The sequence below is a fragment of the Oncorhynchus clarkii genome, chromosome 1 (genome assembly GCF_045791955.1).
Source record: "Oncorhynchus clarkii lewisi isolate Uvic-CL-2024 chromosome 1, UVic_Ocla_1.0, whole genome shotgun sequence".
Taxonomy (NCBI): Eukaryota; Metazoa; Chordata; class Actinopteri; order Salmoniformes; family Salmonidae; genus Oncorhynchus; species Oncorhynchus clarkii.
Genome location: NC_092147.1, coordinates 16,188,217 through 16,205,233, shown reverse-complemented (window position 1 = coordinate 16,205,233; position 17,017 = coordinate 16,188,217). Strand labels below are relative to the sequence as shown.

Genomic DNA, 17,017 nt, shown 5'->3' with positions numbered 1-17,017 from the left:
CTATTACTCTTACACTGACCCTCACCCACACGTAGACACACTCACCCACACACTCACACTTACATAGACACTCACCCACACACTCATGTAGACACACTTACATAGACCCTCACCCACACACTCTCACTCACGTAGACACACTCACCCACACACTCACACTTACAGTGCCTTACGAAAGTATTCGGCCCCCTTGAACTTTGCGACCTTTTGCCACATTTCAGGCTTCAAACATAAAGATATAAAACTGTATTTTTTGTGTGAAGAATCAACAACAAGTGGGACACAATCATGAAGTGGAACGACATTTATTGGATATTTCAAACTTTTTTAACAAATCAAAAACTGAAAAATTGGGCGTGCAAAATTATTCAGCCCCCTTAAGTTAATACTTTGTAGCGCCACCTTTTGCTGCGATTACAGCTGTAAGTCGCTTGGGGCATGTCTCTATCAGTTTTGCACATCGAGAGACTGACATTTTTTCCCATTCCTCCTTGCAAAACAGCTCGAGCTCAGTGAGGTTGGATGGAGAGCATTTGTGAACAGCAGTTTTCAGTTCTTTCCACAGATTCTCGATTGGATTCAGGTCTGGACTTTGACTTGGCCATTCTAACACCTGGATATGTTTATTTTTGAACCATTCCATTGTAGATTTTGCTTTATGTTTTGGATCATTGTCTTGTTGGAAGACAAATCTCCATCCCAGTCTCAGGTCTTTTGCAGACTCCATCAGGTTTTCTTCCAGAATGGTCCTGTATTTGGCTCCATCCATCTTCCCATCAATTTTAACCATCTTCCCTGTCCCTGCTGAAGAAAAGCAGGCCCAAACATAACATTTTGCATTGTTGCCAAAAAGTTCAATTTTGGTTTCATCTGACCAGAGCACCTTCTTCCACATGTTTGGTGTGTCTCCCAGGTGGCTTGTGGCAAACTTTAAACAACACTTTTTATGGATATCTTTAAGAAATGGCTTTCTTCTTGCCACTCTTCCATAAAGGCCAGCTTTGTGCTTTGTGTTGTCCTATGGACAGAGTCTCCCACCTCAGCTGTAGATCTCTGCAGTTCATCCAGAGTGATCATGGGCCTCTTGGCTGCATCTCTGATCAGTCTTCTCCTTGTATGAGCTTAAAGTTTAGAGGGACGGCCAGGTCTTGGTAGATTTGCAGTGGTCTGATACTCCTTCCATTTCAATATTATCGCTTGCACAGTGCTCCTTGGGATGTTTAAAGCTTGGGAAATCTTTTTGTATCCAAATCCGGCTTTAAACTTCTTCACAACAGTATCTCGGACCTGCCTGGTGTGTTCCTTGTTCTTCATGATGCTCTCTGCGCTTTTAACGGACCTCTGAGACTATCACAGTTCAGGTGCATTTATACGGAGACTTGATTACACACAGGTGGATTGTATTTATCATCATTAGTCATTTAGGTCAACATTGGATCATTCAGAGATCCTCACTGAACTTCTGGAGAGAGTTTGCTGCACTGAAAGTAAAGGGGCTGAATAAATTTGCACGCCCAATTTTTCAGTTTTTGATTTGTTAAAAAAGTTTGAAATATCCAATAAATGTCATTCCACTTCATGATTGTGTCCCACTTGTTGTTGATTCTTCACAAAAAAATACAGTTTTATATCTTTATGTTTGAAGCCTGAAATGTGGCAAAAGGTCGCAAAGTTCAAGGGGGCCGAATACTTTCGCAAGGCACTGTACATAGACACTCGCCCACACACTCATGTAGACACACTTACATAGACACTCACCCACACACTCATGTAGACACACTTACATAGACACTCACCCACACACTCTCACTCACGTAGACACACTCACCCACACACTCACACTTACGTAGACACTCACCTCACCACTTATGCTGCTGCTATGCTGTTTACTATTGTTATTATTATTAATGCTGTTACCAGTCACTTTTCAGCTTTTCAGCCCTGTTTACATGAATATCCATCCGCCTACAGTGACACTCTTGCACTCACCCACACCTCACACTTACGTAGACACTCTCCCCACCACGCAGGCACCCACTCACCACTTATGCTGCTGCTATGCTGTTTACTATTGTTATTATTATTAATGCTGTTACCAGTCACTTTCTCCTAATGGCTGCCTACATATTTACATCTACCTCAATACTCCAGTATCCCTGCACACTGACCCTGTATATGGCTTCCTCTCTTTTTCTCATGGTTTTTATATATTTGATTATTATCTATCCTTTCCTTTTTTGTATTGAATACTGCACTGTTGGGTAGGGCGTGCAAGTTGTGCATTTCACTACTGTACATGTGACAAAATAAACTTGAACTTGATAGGCACTGTGTATGTGGACAGGTTGCTATCAAGCCTGAAAAAAGTGAATTAACAGAATTTGATTACATTTTGTTCACCACACAACTATGTCCATCTGAACACATCCAGACATCCACAATCAAAACCCAGTAAACATTTATTTCAAAATCATTTCTGATCTTGTTGTGGTTCAAGTTTGCAATTTGTTAATACTATGGGTCCCTTTAGTGGCAATGAATACACCAGTAGTTCAAATATATTACGCGTTGTCACAACGTTAATGATTGTGATGCTTTAACTTCTGTGAACATTATGGTTAGATTCCATTGTGATTCAATGTACCATGTTTGTGGTTCACATTAGTAACCCAAATCTGACCAGAATCTGTCCCACAATAGATAGTGTGTATATACACACTATCATCTTGATCTGATGTGTGGTTAAATACACAGGTCTACGAGATTAAATATGCTATTTGGATGTTCTTTTAAAACAGCTATTCATTCTGAGACACATGCCATTCTCTGAATTCAGAATTCACGCCTTAAAGAACATACCTTTTTTTTTTTTTTGAAGGTGAACACCGTCATCAGAAACATTTTATTTTCCATTTCTTAAGTAGGTTGAGATGAAACACTAACAACCATAAACATGAATGAGTCAGCAATATTGTCATCCTGGTAATGTACATACATAGGTTGGTTTTAGGCCAGTGTTCTGTGTCTCACCACTTCCTGTCTAGCCTACTGAGTAAAAGTTCTTACAAGGGAAGTTCACACTTCAGTTTCACTTGTTGTCTACTACCCCTGTATGATTTTTACTTACTCACTTTAGAAGGTTTACTTTTACTCACTATAGAAGGCCTTTAAATATAACATTATAATGATAAAAGTAATTATTATTCAGTACTATTCCAAGGCATTTCTACATTGTAGAAGACAACACAAATCAACACAGTCCTTATTGCTAACAAGGTACATCTATAACATAAAATAATATACAAAAAATAATTTTTCAAGCCGCTCACATCAATGCAAACTATTTACATCTACAGTAATAATCTGTCAATGAATTAGCCTGGTCATTTGAACAGGCAAAGTGCTAAACGGCCCAGCCAGGCCACCGTCACAGGCCCTAGCAGTATTGGTAACACTTTACTTAAAGTCTGTAGATCTAAGTCTTTATAAGTTGTTATGAACATGTATGAATATGTCCTTCCTGTTTGGCCCTGTCCGGGGGTGTCCTCGGATGGGGCCACAGTGTCTCCTGACCCCTCCTGTCTCAGCCTACAGTATTTATGCTGCAGTAGTTTATGTGTCGGGCTAGGGTCAGTTTGTTATATTTGGAGTACTTCTCCTGTCCTATTCGGTGTCCTGTGTGAATCTAAGTGTGCGTTCTCTAATTCTCTCCTTCTCTCTTTATTTCTCTCTCTCGGAGGACCTGAGTCCTAGGACCATGCCTCGGGACTACCTGACATAATGACTCCTTGCTGTCCCCAGTCCACCTGGCCGTGCTGCTGCTCCAGTTTCAACTGTTCTGCCTTATTATTATTCGACCATGCTGGTCATTTATGAACATTTGAACATCTTGGCCATGTTCTGTTATAATCTCCACCCGGCACAGCCAGAAGAGGACTGGCCACCCCACATATGCTCTCTCTAATTCTCTCTTTCTTTCTCTCTCTCGGAGGACCTGAGCCCTAGGACCATGCCCCAGGACTACCTGACATGATGACTCCTTGCTGTCCCCAGTCCACCTGACCGTGCTGCTGCTCCAGTTTCAACTGTTCTGCCTTATTATTATTCGACCATGCTGGTCATTTATGAACATTTGAACATCTTGGCCATGTTCGGTTATAATCTCCACCCGGCACAGCCAGAAGAGGACTGGCCACCCCACATAGCCTGGTTCCTCTCTAGGTTTCTTCCTAGGTTTTGGCCTTTCTAGGGAGTTTTTCCTAGCCACCGTGCTTCTACACCTGCATTGCTTGCTGTTTGGGGTTTTAGGCTGGGTTTCTGTACAGCACTTTGAGATATCAGCTGATGTACGAAGGGCTATATAAATAAATTTGATTTGATTTGATTTTAACCTTTTATAATGTGTTATTTATTATAAGGATTATTATAAACCTGGTCGTTCGAGCCCTGAATGCTGATTGGCTGAAAACCACGGGTATGACACAAAATTACTTGTTTACTGTTCTAATTATCTTAGTAACCAGTTTATAATGGCAATAAGGCACCTCAGGGGTTTGTGGTATATGGCCAATGTACCATAGCTAAGGGTGCTGTGTTATGCCTAAGAACAGCTCTTAGCCATGGTATTGGCCATATACCACATCCCCTCGGGCCTTATTGCTTACTTATATTATGTCATGTTTCTCAACTGACTCAAAATGGCTGTTATTTACTCAGGATCAATAGGAAACTACAATACACCATGTTAAGGGGGTCTTGCATGCTTAAGTTATGACAAGTCTTATAATGCACCATAATGCATTTTAATTACAGTCTTTAAGTAAGTGCTACCGCAGTGATGTCTACAGTGGCGTCCCGACATCCTCGGTGGAGTCTGCCTTCATATCAAAGACCAGACCGTTCCTATACATCAGCATGGTGACTTCACAGTCAATCTCTCCTTGGCTTGGATCGGCGGTTTCTAAACTTAACAACTGGCCCTTAAAATCAGAGGTCAGTGGGTTACTGACTCCATCTGGTGTGCTGGAGTCTCCAAGGCTCTTCTCGTTCTCGTCTTCACACACCTCCAGGAGAGTGGCTTCCTCAGGGTTGGGATCTTGGCTGCTCTTGTCATGTAGCTGCAGCTCATGCACCTCTTCCTTAATCTCATACATGTCCTGTTGAGACCAAGTCATTCCAATTCAAGACCAAATCCTGACTTGAGATGCCCCAAGTTCACCAGAACTCTGGCTACACAGGTTCGAAGGGACTCGAACAGTCAGGCAAATGTCTCAATGATAACAGTATCAGTACATGCCTTGGACAAAGGTTCAAGTTAGTTACGCTTTACAAGTATAACGCACCAGTTAGGCATTATTTAAACGTAAGAAAGTTTCCCTCATTCACATTCGTTTCTATACCAGCTGTTAAATACATTTTGGGGTGCAATATTGTTTGTTGAATGCATGGAAAGTTTGTGGCGACTGAGTGCAGAAGGCAGTTTCTCCTCAGATTGTGCTTTGTTTGCTCAGCAGGTGCTTTCCTCCCACCAATTCACATAGACATAAGCACCTCTATGGCTGTAGTCACTAACCTTACCTTTTATGGTTACAGTCTCACAGGGCTCGAGTCATTGCACTACTTTTTGCATCAATCGTGGCTATAGCATTACTCTATCATTTTAGATTTTATGTAAAAGAACAGAGCATGTCATGTGATAAGTGTCTACTTTAAATTCTGTTTTGTATCAATAATGTGATGCATATATTCTGACACTAGCACAGTCCAACCTTTTTTATATTTATGGAAAATGTGGAGTTCTGCACAGAAAAGTAAGAACACAATCCTAAATATGTAAATTGTTAATTGGATCTTACCTGAGTACTCGCTCGATAGTTCTTGGACTCTGCGACCATAGGACGTGGTATTGGTGGGAAGATCTTGCTTTTATGTCTGACAATTAGAATAAAGGTAAAGATGCTGTTTAGTATGATGTGTGAAATCTTGTTGATGTTTTTATAAAATGAACAATATTCATCCCGGATAGACCAGGTTTTCTTGCTAGTCCTGAAGATGTGTTGTAAAAATATATATATATCATCTCACCTCTTGATGATAAATAAGCATATTGTTATTAATATTGCAATTAAAACAATTCTGCCAGCTATCATCCAGCCTTATTGGAGAAGATAAAGAAGATTATTTTATTATTTTATGTTGGTGAGTTGTTAGTGTTAAGCATCTTGAATCTGTATGAACACATAATTCAGGCAGCATCCACATGTCAATCATTTGAATAGTAAAAATCCCAACTGAAATAAAATATAATCATAACATGAATGTATGTACTCTCTATTTCAAAATAGTTTGAATGTTTTGATTGTTCTCTGGTCTAGTATAGTCTGTGCCATTAAAAATCATTCCTATCTTCTTGATTCATACCAGTAATGGACTTGTGTTGAGGCTTTGTCAAGATATGGATAGATATATTTCGTCCTGAGCCTGCAGCCGTTGCTCCAGCAAGATAGATATTGTAGTCGGACTCAGGTGTCAGGTTTTGAATAAGGTACTCTGTTTTTGATGCTGAAATGTTGTGACACTCTGATAAGAGACAGAAATGTGATATTAATATTTATAAGTCAAAAGTTTGGACACACTTACACATTCAAGGGTTTTTATTTGTTTTACTATTTTCTACATTGTAGAATAATAGTGAAGACATCAACTATGAAATAACACACATGGAATCATGTAGTAACCAAAAGTGTTATACAAATCAAAATATATTTTATATTTGAGATTATTCAAAGGAGCCACCCTTTCCTTTGATGACAGCTTTGCACACTCTTGGCATTCTTTCAATCAGCTTCATGAGGTAGTCTGCGCAAATGCATTTCAATTAACAGGTGTGCCTTGTTAAAAGTTCATTTGTGGAATTTCTTTCCTTCTTAATGCGTTTGAGACAATCAGTTGTGTTGTGACAAGGTAGTGTTGGTATACAGAAGATAGCCCTATTTAGTAAAAGACCAAATCCATATTATGGCAAGAACAGGTCAAATAAGAAAAGAGAAATGACAGTCCATCATTATTTTAAGACATGAAGGTGAGTCAATTAGGAAAATGTCAAGAAGTTTGAACGTTTCTTCAAGTGCAGTCGCAAAAACCAACATGCGCTATGATGAAACTGTCTCTCATGAGGACCGTCACAGGAAAGGAAGACCCAGAGTTACCTCTGCTGCAGAGGATAAGTTCATTAGAGTTAACTGCACCTCAGATTGCAGCCCAAATAAACGTTTCACAGAGTTCAAGTAGCAGACACATCTCAACATCAACTGTTCAGAGGAGACTGTGTGAATCAGGCCTTCATGGTTGAATTGTTGCAAATAAACCACTTTTAAAGGACACCAATAAGAAGAAGAAGAGACTTGCTTGGGCCAAGGAACACGAGCCATAGACATTAGACCGGTGGAAATCTGTCCTTTGGTCTGATGAGTCCAAATTTGAGATTTTTGCTTCCAACCGTCGTGTCTTTGTGAGACGCAGAGTAGGTGAACGGACCTCCGCATGTGTGGTTCCCACCGTGAAGCATGGAGGAGGAGGTGTGATGGTGTGGGGGTGCTTTGCTGGTGACACTGTCAGTGATGTATTTATAATTCAAGGCACACTTAACCAGCATGGCTACCACAGCAGTCTGCAGCGATACGCCATCCCATCTGATTTACACTTAGTGGGACTACAGTGCCTTGCGAAAGTATTCGGCCCCCTTGAACTTTGCGACCTTTTGCCACATTTCAGGCTTCAAACATAAAGATATAAAACTGTATTTTTTTGTGAAGAATCAACAACAAGTTGAAATCATGAAGTGGAACGACATTTATTGGATATTTCAAACTTTTTTAACAAATCAAAAACTGAAAAATTGGGCGTGCAAAATTATTCAGCCCCCTTAAGTTAATACTTTGTAGCGCCACCTTTTGCTGCGATTACAGCTGTAAGTTGCTTGGGGTATGTCTCTATCAGTTTTGCACATCGAGAGACTGACATTTTTTCCCATTCCTCCTTGCAAAACAGCTCGAGCTCAGTGAGGTTGGATGGAGAGCATTTGTGAACAGCAGTTTTCAGTTCTTTCCACAGATTCTCGATTGGATTCAGGTCTGGACTTTGACTTGGCCATTCTAACACCTGGATATGTTTATTTTTGAACCATTCCATTGTAGAATCAACAACAAGTGGGACACAATCATGAAGTGGAACGACATTTATTGGATATTTCTAACTTTTTTAACAAATCAGAAACTGAAAAATTGGGCGTGCAAAATTATTCAGCCCCTTTACTTTCAGTGCAGCAAACTCTCTCCAGAAGTTCAGTGAGGATCTCTGAATGATCCAATGTTGACCTAAATGACTAATGATGATAAATACAATCCACCTGTGTGTAATCAAGTCTCCGTATAAATGCACCTGCACTGTGATAGTCTCAGAGGTCCGTTAAAAGCGCAGAGAGCATCATGAAGAACAAGGAACACACCATGCAGGTCCGATATACTGTTGTGAAGAAGTTTAAAGCCGGATTTGGATACAAAAAGATTTCCCAAGCTTTAAACATTCCAAGGAGCACTGTGCAAAGCGATAATATTGAAATGGAAGGAGTATCAGACCACTGCAAATCTACCAAGACCTGGCCGTCCCTCTAAACTTTCAGCTCATACAAGGAGAAGACTGATCAGAGATGCAGCCAAGAGGCCCATGATCACTCTGGATGAACTGCAGAGATCTACAGCTGAGGTGGGAGACTCTGTCCATAGGACAACAATCAGTCGTATATTGCACAAATCTGGCCTTTATGGAAGAGTGGCAAGAAGAAAGCCATTTCTTAAAGATATCCATAAAAAGTGTCGTTTAAAGTTTGCCACAAGCCACCTGGGAGACACACCAAACATGTGGAAGAAGGTGCTCTGGTCAGATGAAACCAAAATTGAACTTTTTGGCAACAATGCAAAACGTTATGTTTGGCGTAAAAGCAACACAGCTGAACACACCATCCCCACTGTCAAACATGGTGGTGGCAGCATCATGGTTTGGGCCTGCTTTTCTTCAGCAGGGACAGGGAAGATGGTTAAAATTGATGGGAAGATGGATGGAGCCAAATACAGGACCATTCTGGAAGAAAACCTGATGGAGTCTGCAAAAGACCTGAGACTGGGACGGAGATTTGTCTTCCAACAAGACAATGATCCAAAACATAAAGCAAAATCTACAATGGAATGGTTCAAAAATAAACATATCCAGGTGTTAGAATGGCCAAGTCAAAGTCCAGACCTGAATCCAATCGAGAATCTGTGGAAAGAACTGAAAACTGCTGTTCACAAATGCTCTCCATCCAACCTCACTGAGCTCGAGCTGTTTTGCAAGGAGGAATGGGAAAAAATTTCAGTCTCTCGATGTGCAAAACTGATAGAGACATACCCCAAGCGACTTACAGCTGTAATCGCAGCAAAAGGTGGCGCTACAAAGTATTAACTTAAGGGGGCTGAATAATTTTGCACGCCCAATTTTTCAGTTTTTGATTTGTTAAAAAAGTTTGAAATATCCAATAAATGTCGTTCGACTTCATGATTGTGTCCCACTTGTTGTTGATTCTTCACAAAAAAATACAGTTTTATATCTTTATGTTTGAAGCCTGAAATGTGGCAAAAGGTCGCAAAGTTCAAGGGGGCCGAATACTTTCGCAAGGCACTGTATCATTTATTTTTCAACAGGACAATGACCCAACACACCTACAAGCTGTGTAAGAGCTGTTTGACAAAGAAGGAGAGTGATGGAGTTCTGCATCAGATGACCTGGCCTCCACAATCACCAAACCTCAACCCAATTGAGATGGTTTGGGATGAGTTGGACCGCAGAGTGAAGGAAAAGCAGTCAACAAGTGCTCAGCATATGTGGGAACGCCTTCAAGAGCTTTGGAAAAGCATTCCAATTGAAGCTGGTTGAGAGAATGCCAAAAGAGTGCAAAACTGTCAAGACACAGGTTGGCTAATTTGAATAATCTAAAATACAACATATATTTTTAATTGTTTAACTTTTGTTTACTACATGATTCCATGTGTGTTATTTCATAGTTTTGATGTCTTTCACTATTATTCTACAATGTAGAAAATAGTAAAAAATAAAGAGAACCTTGAATGAGTAGATATGTCCAAACTTTTGACTGGTGCTGTAAATACTATTTTAATTCATTCATTAGACAATTACACATGTTCACCACAGAGCATTAACTCATCTAGTTAGGAGGATAACTTTACTTTTTATTTCAATGTGGGCCCCATTATTTTGGCTTCTTGTGTAGCAGACTTCGTAGTGTGTAAGGAAGCCTTGCTGGTCTTGCACAGGAATAGGTTTCCAATGCAGCACTGCAGAGTTGGTTACTACTTTAACAGTGAAATCCTCAGGTGCCTTACTAGCTGCTGAAAAAAGATATTCCTGTTAAATACTGTATACAGTATTTTGTAGTAAAGAACTACATCATCTAGCATTGCTGTGACAGTTAGATTTTTTTATATGAGCTTTGCTTACCACCCTCTTTTTTGTACATGAGACGCATTTCTGTTGTTTGTGGCTTTCCATCAGTTTGTTTGTGAACGAGGTAAAAGTAACGTACATAGTCGTCCATCTCTAAAAATCAAAACCAGACATTATCTTCAGTTCAAGATACAAGATACTATATATCTTGGTCTATCACAGTAAGACGAACAGACATTTCTTATTCTTAAGAAATATATACTTTTCGTGAAGTTCCCCCTTACTTTGTCTGACAGATTTGAGTGTTTCCTCCACTGTTCCATTTATCATTTTTAATATATTCACTTTGGCTGGTTGTGTTTCTCCGTCTGTTAGCTTGTACCATTCCAGACAGGAATTTTTAAGGCGAGGGTTATAATTGCGTGGGATGAGTTTGTCATCAGGCCAAGCTAATTGGAAATGAAATAACAAAATGTTGATTTAAGGAATGAACATCATTGTGTAGAAATAAATGAAGCAAAAGCACAAACGAACACACACACACAAACGCACACACATACTTACACTTCCTGGGATATGTAAGATGTTTTGCTGGGACAAGGATATGTGTCTGCGATGACTTTCCCACCTTATTAAAGGCAAAAATGTAACCACTGACAGCAGAGTAAGTCACATAAACACTAAACTCAGTGGTAGTGATATTGGTGTGGTTCTTTCGCTTTAGTTGGCAAGGCCAAATATGGAGAGAGAGGTTGTAATTCACCTGTCCCACAGAGACTGGATAAGGTGGTGTCTGGAAGACACGGGTACAAATTAAGTTATGCAGCTGTTTAAAACACAATTTGAGCCTGATCGTAATCAGCAGATTCTAGAATGTTGTTTAATTTTCAACGCTGTGTAACATTCTGTAACTTACACCCCAAGTCAGATTGAGGAGTCGGGTACCGTTGTTAAAATCCTCCACTGTCCACTTAACCTCTGTGGCATTTTGGATTTCTGCAACAAAATTACAGTTACAACCAGAAATGGTAAGCCAGGAAAATGTCTCTATCTTGGGGCAGAGTCAGTCAATTCAAAATTCAGACAATATAGAAGATTAAAATGAAATTCATGAATTGAAGAACCGGACATTATTTCCGAACATCATCTACTGCAGTAGGCCTATATGTAAGAACAGAATTGACTGATTTCAAATAGCACTTAAACCTGATGAGTTGGACTGTAGGCGGCTGCAGCGAGTGTTACAGTGAAATATCCATTGCTCACCAGTGGGAACGTCCAAGATTGGAGTCCAGTCGCTCCACAGGGGACGTTTGACATGCTTGGACTTTTGTCTGACCTGCAGTTGGTACATGTGTTGGTTCTGGAGAATCTCCAGAGTGACCATGGCTGTACAGACAAACACAGGTTTACAGTCTCACTCTAGTGATAGTTTTGCACTGTTTCGAACACTCAGGCTGAATTTTATTCAGACCCAAACGAACATTACAATGTGTTGTCGCTCTACTGCATTTCGGATATGCCAGAAAGGGATGCTTATTTCTCAAAAGAGCTTAGTGAAACTGAAAGTAGCTCACCTTGTTTGACTTCTGTTTCAGTTGTGTTCTAAACCAACAGAGAAAATATAAAATTAATTAAGGCAAAAATACTAATCATCAGAAAATAAGAAAACAACGAATGGAAGCATTGTTGCAAGGAAAAGAAGAGATCTTACCCATACCCCGGAGGTTTTCTCTAATCTTCTGAACTTGACCTTTAATACAACATCTTCCGGCATGTGATTTTTCACTTCTGTGACAAAAGTGTCCTTTAAGAATGGTTTGCATTTCTTTACGACTACATTTTTATTTGACTCATAGCCTCTTTTCTCTGGTGTTACTTGAAATGTAACACATCTCATCTGATATCTTATAAACTCTTGAATCTTGGAAAATGTTCACTTTGAGCATGGCCTTTATTACCTTCCTTGTTAACCCAGCTGAGGGTAAGATTACTTGAGGATCTTGACATAGACATATTTTGGGGCGCTTCATACTTAACTGCAGGGAAATAACAAAACGTTATACCTTAACAAGGATTACAATATGACTCTTGGGATTAAAATCATACCATGGTTATTCATGTGAAGTCCTTTGTGGATTCTTAATAATAATAGTACTTTTTATTTGGCAGATGCCTTTCAGGACACTCAATGACATCTTACATTAAAAGTAGGCCTACATAGAATCTAGTGCAGTACATCAAATCATAAAATCAAGTGCATCAATCAATAGTGCAATTAAAAGGACCAGATGAAACAGGACAGGGCTACTGGAAAGACATGGCGAGTAGGAAAGTCAATCAGGCACCCAAGGCTATCTGGAAGATGTGTTTTGAGTTTAATGTTTTGACTGTCTGCATTTTGTATTACTTAGCCTGTATTTTACATAGAAAAACAGAATCTTGTGAATAAAAAAAGTTTTTTTTACCACTTTCATTAAGTCGAACAGAGGTACTGAGTGACTGGCAGCTCCAGTTGCCCATATCAGCAACCACCCATAGATCCACGGGCACTTTTTCGAGCACTTTATCGTCATTCACAAAGATATAGCTCTGCTGATTTTTGCCCAATGATTTTTTATTTTCCGTAGAATTGGAGCGCCTGAAAACATTAAGGATGACAGCAACAGTTGGTACACACACACTAAACAGATATCAAATCAATCAAATGTATTAATAAAGCCTTTTTTTACATCAGCCGATTTCACAAAGTGCTATACAGAAACCCAGCCTAAACCCCCAAACAGCAAGCAATGCAGATGTAGAAGCACGGTAGGTAGGAAAAACTCCCTAGAATGGCAGGAACCTAGGAAGAAACCAGGCTCTGAGGAGTGGCCAGTCCTCTTCTGGCTGTGCTGGCTGGAGATTATAACAGTACATGGCCAAGATGTTCAAACATTCATAGATAACCGCAGGGTCAAATAATAATATATGCATTTCAGAAACAGAAAAGAATGAATAGTTTATTGATTGGGGATATACTACAGTTTATTGTGCCTTGTGCTTGAGGATTAACTGTCTTCACACTGTCAGCCTTGCTTTATCTACCAGTCCACATAACGTGCACACACACTCACATTTCACAACACTTGTTGTCATAGCATAAAGTAACTAAGTCAGAGGTCTCTGACATACAGTGCATTCGGAAAGTATTCAGACCCCTAGACTTTTTCCACGTTGTTACGCTACAGCCTTATTCTAAAATGGATTAAATTGTTATATTTCATCAATCTATGCACAACACCCCATAATGACAAAGCAAAAACAGGTTTTTAGAAATGTATAAATAAAAAACAAAAATATCACTACTTTGTTGGAGCACCTTTGGCAGCGATTACAGCATCAAATCTTCTTGGGTGTGATGCTACAAGCTTGGCACAACTGTATTTAGGGAGTTTCTCCCATTCTTCACTGCACATACTCTCAAGCTTTGTCAGGTTGGATGGAGAGTGTCGCTTCACAGCTATGTTCAGGTATCTCCAGAGATGTTCAAGTCCGGGCTCTGGCTGGGCCACTCAAGGACATTCAGAGACTTGTCCCAAAGCCACTCCTACGTTGTCTTAGCTGTATGCTTAGGGTTGTTGTCCTGTTGGAAGGTGAACCTTCACCCCAGTCTGAGGTCCTGAGCAGGTTTTCATTAAGGATCTCTCCGTTAATCTTTTCCTCAATCCTAACTAGTCTCCCAGTCCCTGCCGCTGAAAAACATCCCCACAGCATGATGCTGCCACCACCATGCTTCACCATGGGGATGGTGCCATGTTTCTTCCAGACTTGACACTTTGCATTCAGGTCAAAGAGTTCATTCTTGGTTTCTTCAGACCAGAGAATCTTGTTTCTCATGGTCTGAGAGTCCTTTAGGTGCCTTTTGGAAAACTCCAAGTTAGCAGTCATGTGCCTTTTACTGAGAAGTGGCTTCAGCCTGGCCACTCTACCATAAAGGCCTGATTAGTAGAGTGCTGCAGAGTTGTTCTTCTGGAAGGTTCCCATCTCCACAGAGGAACTCTGGAGCTCTGTCCGATTGACCATTGGGTTCTTGGTCAACTCCCTGACTAAGACTCTTCTCCCCAAATGTCCAGTTTGGCCGGGCGGCCAGCTCTAGGAAGAGTCTTGGTGGTTCCAAACTTCTTCCATTTAAGAATGATGGAGGCCACAAAATCCTGTATGGAGAATTCCTTCGACCTCATGGCTTGGTTTTTACTCTGACATGCACTATCAACTGTGGGGGGGGACCTTTATATAGACAGGTGTGTGCCTTCCCAAATCATGTCTAATCAATTGAATTTACCATAGGTGGACTCCAAGTTGTAGAAACATCTCAAGAATGATCAATGAAAACAGGATGCACCTGAGCTCAATTTCAAGTCTCATAGCAAAGGGTCTGAATACTTATGTAAATAAGGTTTCTATTTTCAATTTTTTATAAATTTGCTAACATTTAAAAAAACATTTTTTTTTCACTTTGTCATCATAGGGTATTGTGTGTAGATTGGTGAGGACAAACATGATTTAATACATTTTCGAATAAGGCTGTAACGTAACAAAATGTGGAAAAAGTCAAGGGTTCTGAATATTTCCGAATGCACTGTAATAGCAAACTGGATCCTGCCAGGTTCATGGAGGCATACTAATAACACGCTGAGTTTGAGGTCTCTGTCTGTGTGACTTATGGAAAGTGCACAAACATGCATAGCTAACTTACTTGTAAAAAAGCTCATAGGTGGCATTTTGCATAGACCCAGACTTCGTCCATTCACATGTATAGGTGGTAGCTTTTTCAGTTTTCTTGTAGCATTGAGGACTAGAAAAACTACTAGTTGTCCCTTTATTAAGAAATGTAAAAAGAGTGTTTAAATGAAGAGAGAAATTATGAGTTGCTGTCCTTTTCAGTAGTATGTCTTCAACTTATTTGCTCTCACCAAAGAGGGTCGAGTTAAACTGAATATCCCCTCCGTAATTATTGGGACAGTCAAGCATGTTTTGTTATTTTGGGGTCTGTATTTCAGCACTTTGTATTTGGAATTATACAATGACTGAGGTTAAAGTGCAGATTGTCATCTTTAATTTGAGGGTATTTTGATTGATATTGTGTGAACCGTTTAGAAATTACAGAACTTTTTGGACATAGACCCCCAATAGAAATGAATGGTAAAAATAATCTGAAACACAACCAAAACAAACAGCAAATGCATCCAACAGGTTTGTAGAGTCACACTATGTACAAAAAGTTCTGCAATTTCTTAACGGTTCACACGATATGGATGAAAATACCCTCAAATTAAAGCTGGCTGACTGCACTTTAACCTCAGTCATTGTTTGATTTCAAATCCAAACTTTTGAAGTAAAGACCCAAAAGAAGAAAAAATGCTCCACTGTCCCAATAATTATGGAGGGCACTGTATATTATGAGTGGAATTTACTATTAATCACTATATCACATTAGATGTTACTTTGCATAAGCATCCCCAAATGAGTATTTCAAAAATGAGATAGAAATATAATTGTAACTATCAGTGTGAAATAAATTCTACACATATTTCATCTGTAGTTCTGTACAGATAATTTACAGTAGCAGCGCTGTCACAAGCTAACCAAAAGCTTCCGCATTGTCACACCTTGATCACAGTAAATGCATTTTAGCGTTCTCTTATGGTTTTGGCAGTATGACAAGGGTATCACTACAGAGATAAGCTGAAAAGAACTGATACTGAGCCAAGAGCCACTGAAAGCCGCTGAGTAGAGAGAAATATAATAGTACCTTGAGCTATTACCATAGCAAGAACCAGAAACCCTGGCAGGAACCAGTGTTCCTTTGCCTCCATCACCTCAACAACCCCCTGAGGGAGTTAGTGTGTAAAGTGTCCAAACAGGTGATTATCCAGGGTTGATCCGTCTGCGTATAGCCAAGGAGACGTGGGTTTGCTGGACTGTTAACACTGTTCCATGCAGATGTCCTCAAACCTGTTTCAGTTACTCTTCTTGTAAATGAAACTGTGGGGAGAGAAATGTCAGCATACTCTTGTTTTTTGTCAGGTAGAAAGACAGAGCAAGCAGACTCTCAACCACAAACCACCGTGTTGGGGGAGGGGACTGTTCTGACTGTTGGGGGATTAAGGTGCCACATTGGCGTATCGTTACAGAGAGAATGTTGGCCACTGCGATCTCCTGGGGTGACCGAAAATAACATACCTTCCCACACAGTAGCATCATCTATTTTCACACTGCTCCTGAAACAACCAGCTCAGGCTTTGATGGACACTTTCATATCAAAAGCATCAGACATTACAGAGGTTAAGAAGCATTTCTTTACAATGGTTTGCTCAACCAATCTGAATGAAGCCACTTTGGGAGGTCCTTCTGGGAATCAGCTGAAGGTGAGGTCAATTTTGAGGCTAATCCAACCGTCTCTTACATCCTCAAATTGGATTCCCATTTTCAGTTTCCCTGAAATGAATGCATTTCTTTACCATTGCCTTATTCACGT

At 40.0% G+C, this 17,017-nt stretch overlaps 1 protein-coding gene across 4 annotated transcripts; it reads right to left on the bottom strand.

The window, feature by feature from the left end:
* Positions 1–2,368: 2,368 nt before the first annotated feature.
* LOC139415302 (interleukin-6 receptor subunit beta-like) lies at positions 2,369–16,574 on the bottom strand. 4 transcript variants are annotated; one of them, XM_071163351.1, is made up of 16 exons: positions 16,292–16,516; positions 15,236–15,356; positions 12,966–13,138; positions 12,459–12,536; positions 12,218–12,288; positions 12,075–12,102; positions 11,764–11,886; positions 11,414–11,493; positions 11,062–11,290; positions 10,782–10,946; positions 10,552–10,650; positions 10,281–10,442; positions 6,421–6,579; positions 6,085–6,154; positions 5,856–5,931; positions 2,369–5,156 (listed from the first exon to the last, which is right to left on the bottom strand). In XM_071163351.1, exons 1-16 carry the CDS (start codon positions 16,353–16,355, stop codon positions 4,842–4,844), a joined length of 2,013 nt encoding a protein of 670 aa, XP_071019452.1. In that variant the 5' UTR covers positions 16,356–16,516; the 3' UTR covers positions 2,369–4,841. The 4 variants fall into 4 exon arrangements, with proteins under 4 accessions (XP_071019452.1, XP_071019459.1, XP_071019436.1 ...); XM_071163335.1 differs by having other exon boundaries at positions 4,712–5,156; positions 12,212–12,288; positions 16,292–16,573; XM_071163342.1 differs by having other exon boundaries at positions 4,712–5,156; positions 10,281–10,439; positions 12,212–12,288; positions 16,292–16,573.
* Between the last annotated feature and the right edge of the window lie 443 nt (positions 16,575–17,017).